At 45.0% G+C, this 7,516-nt stretch overlaps 1 protein-coding gene across 1 annotated transcript in view; it reads left to right on the forward strand.

Moving 5' to 3' along the window:
• LOC115167432 (ubiquitin carboxyl-terminal hydrolase 8) overlaps nt 1-7,516 on the forward strand; it is a 38,361-nt gene that overhangs the window by 18,429 nt on the left and 12,416 nt on the right. Inside the window, exons 13-15 of the mRNA XM_029721847.1 lie at nt 2,606-2,701; nt 3,083-3,157; nt 5,041-5,339. Coding sequence (XP_029577707.1) covers nt 2,606-2,701; nt 3,083-3,157; nt 5,041-5,339 — 470 coding nt within the window. The remainder of the gene's footprint in view (nt 1-2,605; nt 2,702-3,082; nt 3,158-5,040; nt 5,340-7,516) is intronic.

The raw sequence follows: 7,516 nt of genomic DNA on the forward strand, positions 1-7,516 counted from the left end.
TCTTTAGTGTCCTAAGTTTTCATAACTGTGACCTTAATTGCCTACCATCTGTAAGCTGTTAGTGTCTTAACAACCATTCCACAGGTGCATGTTCATTAATTGTTTATGGTTCATTGAACAAGAAATACATTGTAGACATTGGCCAACATCCCAGAGTCGCCTTGTCACTGTTGACATTGAGACTGTTGTTTTGCGGGTACTGTTTAATGAAGCTGCCAGTTGAGGACTTGTGAGGCGTCTGTTTCTCAAACTAGACACTCTAATGCACTTGTTCTCTTGCTCTGTTGTGCACCGGGGCCTCCCATTCCTCTTTCTATTCTGGTTAGAGCCAGTTTGCGCTGTTCTGTGAAGGGAGTAGTACACGGCGTTGTACAAGATCTTCAGTTTCTTGGCAATTTCTCACATGGAATAGCCTTCGTTTCTCAGAACAAGAATATGCGTTTCAGAAGAAAGTGCTTTGTTTCTGGCCATTTTGATCCAAACCCACAAATGCTGATGCTCCAGATACTCAGCTATTCTAAAGAAGGACAGTTTTAATTCCTTCTTTCATCAATTACACTAAAACATCTATACACATCAATTACACTATACACATTTATATACACATCAATTACACTACACAACATTTACACTATACACATCCATTACACTATACACAACATTTACACTATACACATCAATTACACTATACACATCTATATACACATCAATTACACTATACACATCTCTATGCACATCAATTACACTATACACATCAATTACACGATACACATCAATTACACTATACACATCTATATACACATCAATTACACTATACACATCTATATACACATCAATTACACTATAGACATCAATTACACATCAATTACACTATACACATCTATTTACACATCAATTACACTTTACACATCTATATACACATCAATTACACTATAGACATCAATTACGCATTAATTACACTATACACATCTATATACGCATCAATTACACTATACACATCTATATACGCATCAATTACACTATACACATCTATATACGCATCAATTACACTATACACATCAATTACACTATAGACATCTATATACACTATAGACATCTATATACACTAAACACAAAAAGCAAAACCCAATCCTATGAAACCACCACATTGTTCAGTAGAAGGCCCTCTAACATCCGCCTGAATCACCCTGGAGGCACCAACTCCACCAACTTCAACGACTTTTGGAGATCATTCCACATGAGAGGCGGCAAAAAACTAAAAGCAGATTTGCGTAACTCGGTGGAGATTGACCTCCAGGGTTGGCCATCCCTGAGTCCAGGTCTGGTAACTTGTACGTCTGAAGGTATCCAATGAGGTAAGGAATGGCGGAAGTTTATGCAAGAGGCTTTATAGCCGAAAAGAGCACAATGCATCAAACTACGAGACTTCCTGGAGGGCCAGCCTACTTTCTCCGTCTGTCTGTGGCAGTGAGTCTCTGTTTCTGTGATGCTGAAAGAGACACTAAACATCTAACCATTTCTCCCAGTCTCTACTGTACCTTTCCAGCCCAACACCAGTAAACCCATCCCATAGCCAACCCATCTCTTAATATAAACCCCATCCATCCATCTCACCCGTCTGATAATATCCAAAATTTAATACTATCCATTAGCCACCAGTTAGTAAGTAGACTGTCCCCAATGACCAGTGGAAATCTGATAAGCCCATCCCATGTGTAACCCATATCCTACTACAGTGGTTCTCAAACCTCTCCTCGGGGACCCCCAGCCGGTCCAAACCTCTCCTCGGGGACTCCCAGCTGGTCCAAACCTCTCCTCGAGGACCCCCAGCTGGTCCAAACCTCTCCTTGGGGACCCCCAGCCGGTCCAAACCTCTCCTCGGGGACCCCCAGCCGGTCCAAACCTCTCCTCGGGGACCCCCACCCGGTTGATGTGTTTGATCTATTCCAGAACTAGCACACCTGATTCAACTTGTCAACCAATCATCAAGCCCTTGGCTAGGCGAATCAATCATCAGGCCCTTGACCAGGTGAATCAATCATCAGGCCCTTGGCCAGGCGAATCAATCATCAGGCCCTTGACCAGGTGAATCAATCATCAAGCCCTTGACTAGGTGGATCACTCATCAAGCCCTTGACTAGGTGAATCACTCATCAGGCCCTTGACTAGGTGAATCACTCATCAGGCCCTTGACTAGGTGAATCACTCATCAGGCCCTTGACTAGGTGAATCAATCATCAGGCCCTTGACTAGGTGAATCAATCATCAGGCCCTTGACTAGGTGAATCAATCATCAGGCCCTTGACCTGGTGAATCAATCATCAGGCCCTTGACCTGGTGAATCAATCATCAGGCCCTTGGCCTGGTGAATCAATCATCAGGCCCTTGGCCTGGTGAATCAATCATCAGGCCCTTGGCCTGGTGAATCAGGTGAGATAGTTCAGGGTTACAACACATTTGTGAAACACCTGGGGAGTTCCTGAGGAGAGATTTGGAGAACCACTGTCCTAATATACAGCCCATCAATCTCACTGGTACCCATAAAGCTAATCTGCATAGTCAAATGATGTGAGCTGCACTGTGTTGTGTCCCTCCCAAACCCCAGGCTCCCTCCCCCCTGAAGCTTAGTGGTGATGTAAAGAGGAGCCGTCAGCCTGGGATGTTAAAGCATAGAACAGTTGATGACTATGTCATACCCAAGGTATATAATCAACACTTTAAACCACCACATCATTATGGCATGTTGTTGTTTTACAAAAAGCTTCAGTATTTTTTACATTTATTTATGAGTTATTTCCGCATCCAGAGTGCATGTTCTCGACCGCTCTTGGAAATGGTGGGACACAAATGGCACTTGGGACATTTGATCCCCAAGTTTGCAATTTTTCTTTTCTTTATTGTTTTGTTCTACCATCGCCTGCCGGGAACATTCTAGTGAAGCAACAGGAGAACCCTGCATTTAAATACTACCGCTAGCTACCCCCCTTTGTCTGGGCAGAATTCTCCTTACATTGGCTGTGCTCTATACACTGTGTGTGTGTGTAACATGTGTAATGTATGTAATGTGTGTGTTGTCCCACAGCGGGAGCTACTAACCAGAGCCAGGAGTGAGGAGATGGGGAGGAGTGTACCAGGCCTGCCTGTTGGCTGGATGAAGGTAAAACAAACACTAAACTCACATATCAAACTATTTCACCTTTTAGTTTCTTGATGTTTAAAGATAATTGCTAAGTAGCCAGCAAGGGGAAAGCATTGAAGTGTACATATTCTATCAGTGTAATGGTTAACTACATCGCATGCAAATACCATGGAGAATGTTTTCACACACAACCATCAGTTGTGAGAAAAAGAAAATGGAGAATGAAAGACGCTCTCCCCTCTCCTCTCTCTCCTCTCTATCCTCTCTCTCCTCTCTATCCTCTATCCCCTCTCCTCTCTCTCCTCTCTCCCCTCTCCTCTCTATCCTCTCTCCCCTCTCCTCTCTATCCTCTCTCTCCTTTCCTCTCTATCCTCTCTCTCCTTTCCTCTCTATCCTCTATCCCCTCTCCTCTCTATCCTCTATCCCCTCTCCTCTCTGTCCTCTCTCCCCTCTCCTCTCTATCCTCTCTCCCCTCTCCTCTCTATCCTCTCTCCCCTCTCCTCTCTATCCTCTCTCCCCTCTCCTCTCTATCCTCTCTATCCTCTATCCCCTCTCCTCTCTATCCTCTCTTCCCTCTCCTCTCTATCCTCTCTCCCCTCTCCTCTCTATCCCCTCTATCCCCTCTCCTCTCTATCCTCTCTCCCCTCTCCTCTCTATCCTCTCTCTCCTTTCCTCTCTCTCCTCTCTATCCTCTATCTCCTCTCTATCCTCTATCCCCTCTCCTCTCTATCCTCTCTCCCCTCTCCTCTCTATCCTCTCTATCCTCTCTCTCCTTTCCTCTCTATCCTCTCTCTCCTCTCTATCCTCTATCCCCTCTCCTCTCTATCCTCTCTCCCCTCTCCTCTCTATCCTCTCTCCCCTCTCCTCTCTATCCTCTCTCTCCTCTCTATCCTCTATCCCCTCTCCTCTCTATCCTCTCTCCCCTCTCCTCTCTATCCTCTCTCCCCTCTCCTCTCTATCCTCTATCCCCTCTCCTCTCTATCCTCTCTCCCCTCTCCTCTCTATCCTCTCTCTCCTTTCCTCTCTCTCCTCTCTATCCTCTATCTCCTCTCTATCCTCTATCCCCTCTCCTCTCTATCCTCTCTCCCCTCTCCTCTCTATCCTCTCTATCCTCTCTCTCCTTTCCTCTCTATCCTCTCTCTCCTCTCTATCCTCTATCCCCTCTCCTCTCTATCCTCTATCCCCTCTCCTCTCTATCCTCTCTCCCCTCTCCTCTCTATCCTCTCTCCCCTCTCCTCTCTATCCTCTCTCTCCTCTCTATCCTCTCTCTCCCCTCTCCTCTCTATCCTCTCTCCCCTCTCCTCTCTATCCTCTATCCCCTCTCCTCTCTATCCTCTATCCCCTCTCCTCTCTATCCTCTATCCCCTCTCCTCTCTATCCTCTATCCCCTCTCCTCTCTATCCTCTATCCCCTCTCCTCTCTATCCTCTCTCTCCTTTCCTCTCTATCCTCTCTCTCCTCTCTATCCTCTATCCCCTCTCCTCTCTATCCTCTATCCCCTCTCCTCTCTATCCTCTATCCCCTCTCCTCTCTATCCTCTATCCCCTCTCCTCTCTATCCTCTATCCCCTCTCCTCTCTATCCTCTCTCCCCTCTCCTCTCTATCCTCTATCCCCTCTCCTCTCTATCCTCTATCCCCTCTCCTCTCTATCCTCTATCCCCTCTCCTCTCTATCCTCTCTCTCCTCTCCTCTCTATCCTCTCTCTCCTCTCTATCCTCTCTCCCCTCTCCTCTCTATCCTCTCTCTCCTCTCCTCTCTATCCTCTATCCCCTCTCCTCTCTATCCTCTCTCTCCTCTCTATCCTCTCTCTCCTCTCTATCCTCTATCCCCTCTCCTCTCTATCCTCTCTCTCCTCTCCTCTCTATCCTCTATCCCCTCTCCTCTCTATCCTCTCTCCACCAGTTCTTGGACACGGTAACCGGTACCTACCGTTACTACCATTCCCCAACCAACCGGGTGCACCGCTACCCCCCTGAGGTCAGCGTGCCCCAGACGCCCCCCTCCACCCCTCCTCCGGCCAAACAGAAGCAGCCCCGCCCCGCTGAGCCAGACCAGACCATGGACCGCGACCAGGAGCAGTCCAAACTGAAACGTTCCTACTCTTCTCCAGACATCAGCCAGGACCTGAGGGAGGAGGGGCTAAAGAAGGTTACCGCCCCTATAACTGCAGCCACGCGCCCAACCTTTAACAGGGAGACCAAGTAGGTGACATCATCGTCACATGGATGGGCCTGGTCAATATATACGTTTCACTCACTCAGATTAAGCCTACTACTGGACTAAAAAGCAATTTTTTTCATTACGAATATGTTTTTAAGTCCTGGGGTGTATTCATTAGTTGGATTCCGTTGCAAAGCATTTTGTCTGTTACAAAACGTTTTGCAACGGAAACCGTTTACCATTTTACTCTAGGAATCAAACGGAAGCCAACAGAGAGAACCGAACGAAACGGGGAGGGACCTAGCTGAATTTGTCCAATCGAAACAGTTTCCTCCGTTACAAAATGTTTTACAACAGACGTTTTGCAATGGGATCCGACTAATGAATACACCCCTGGACTTCACTTAATCTGAGTCTGGGGTTAAAAATCAACCCTTGGACTAAATTGCATTTAAATGTTTCTAGATCATTTGGATTCATGGATATGATGAAAAATACTATTGGATTATGACAAAAACTTGATTTAAAAGGTTTGAGTCTCCATAAGTATTTAATCCACATTCTGGATGAAAGTTGATGATGTCACAGTAGCTAGCTGTTTTCTAATCCAGTTTATTTGACTGTACTGTACTGTTTGTAACTTGTCACTGCCATCCCTCCCCCAGACCATCCACTGCTACCGTCTACACCAAGGTGGAGATCGCCCGTCCGTCTGCGGCTAAGATCCGTAACCTGAACCCTGTGTTCGGCGGTCTGGGCGCCTCGCTCACCGGCCTGCGTAACCTAGGTAACACCTGCTACATGAACTCCATCCTGCAGTGTCTCTGCAAACACACCGGCCATGGTTGACTACTTCAACAAGAACCTCTATCAGGAGGATATCAACAGGTCAGTCATGTAGTGGGTAATGAGAATGTAGAATGATAATGTAGTGATTTATAATGCAACACATGGTTGACTACTTCAACAAGAACCTCTATCAGGAGGATATCAACAGGTCAGTCATGTAGTGGTAATGATAATGTAGTAATGATAATGTAGTGATTTATAATGCAACACACCGGCCATGGTTGACTACTTCAACAAGAACCTCTATCAGGAGGATATCAACAGGTCAGTCATGTAGTGGTAATGATAATGTAGTAATGATAATGTAGTGATTTATAATGCAACACACCGCCATGGTTGACTACTTCAACAGAACCTCTATCAGGAGGATATCAACAGGTCAGTCATGTAGTGGTAATGATAATGTAGTAATGATAATGTAGTGATTTATAATGCAACACACCGGCCATGGTTGACTACTTCAACAAGAACCTCTATCAGGAGGATATCAACAGGTCAGTCATGTAGTGGTAATGATAATGTAGTAATGATAATGTAGTGATTTATAATGCAACACATGGTTGACTACTTCAACAAGAACCTCTATCAGGAGGATATCAACAGGTCAGTCATGTAGTGGTAATGATAATGTAGTAAATGATAATGTAGTGATTTATAATGCAACACATGGTTGACTACTTCAACAAGAACCTCTATCAGGAGGATATCAACAGCTCAGTCAGATGATACAAACCCGATTTTGATAAACTCCCATATCTACAGGTGAAATACCACAGTGTGACATCACAGCAGCAGGATGTGTGACTTGTTGCCACTAGAAAAGGGAAACCAGTGAAGAACAAACAACACTGTAAATACAACCAATATTTATGCTTATTTATTTTCCTTTTTGTACTTTAACCATTTGGTCATCGCTACAACACTGTATATATACATTATATGACATTTGTAATGTCTTTATTCTTTTGAAACTTCTGTATGTGTAATGTTTACTGTTCATTTTATTGTTTATTTCACTTTTGTTTATTATCTACTTCACTTGCTTTGGCAACGTTAACATATGTTTCCCATGCCAATAAAGCCCCTTGAATTGAATTGACAATTGTAGTTATATTGATAATGTAGTAATAACACTTCAACAAGAATTACTACCAAGATAAGAGGATCATACATATACAGCTAACTCTCTCTGTCTCTCTCCTCCCTCTCTGTCTCTCTCTGCCTGTCTCTCACGTTCTCTCTCTCTCTCTCTCTCTTCCCCTCCCCCCGACAGGGCTAATGTCCTGGGTCACCGAGGCGAGGTAGCAGAGGAGTTTGGTGTGATCATGAAGGCTCTGTGGTCAGCCTGTATAAGTGTATCAGCCCCCGA

The sequence above is a fragment of the Salmo trutta genome, chromosome 29 (assembly GCF_901001165.1).
Source record: "Salmo trutta chromosome 29, fSalTru1.1, whole genome shotgun sequence".
Lineage (NCBI taxonomy): Eukaryota > Metazoa > Chordata > Actinopteri > Salmoniformes > Salmonidae > Salmo > Salmo trutta.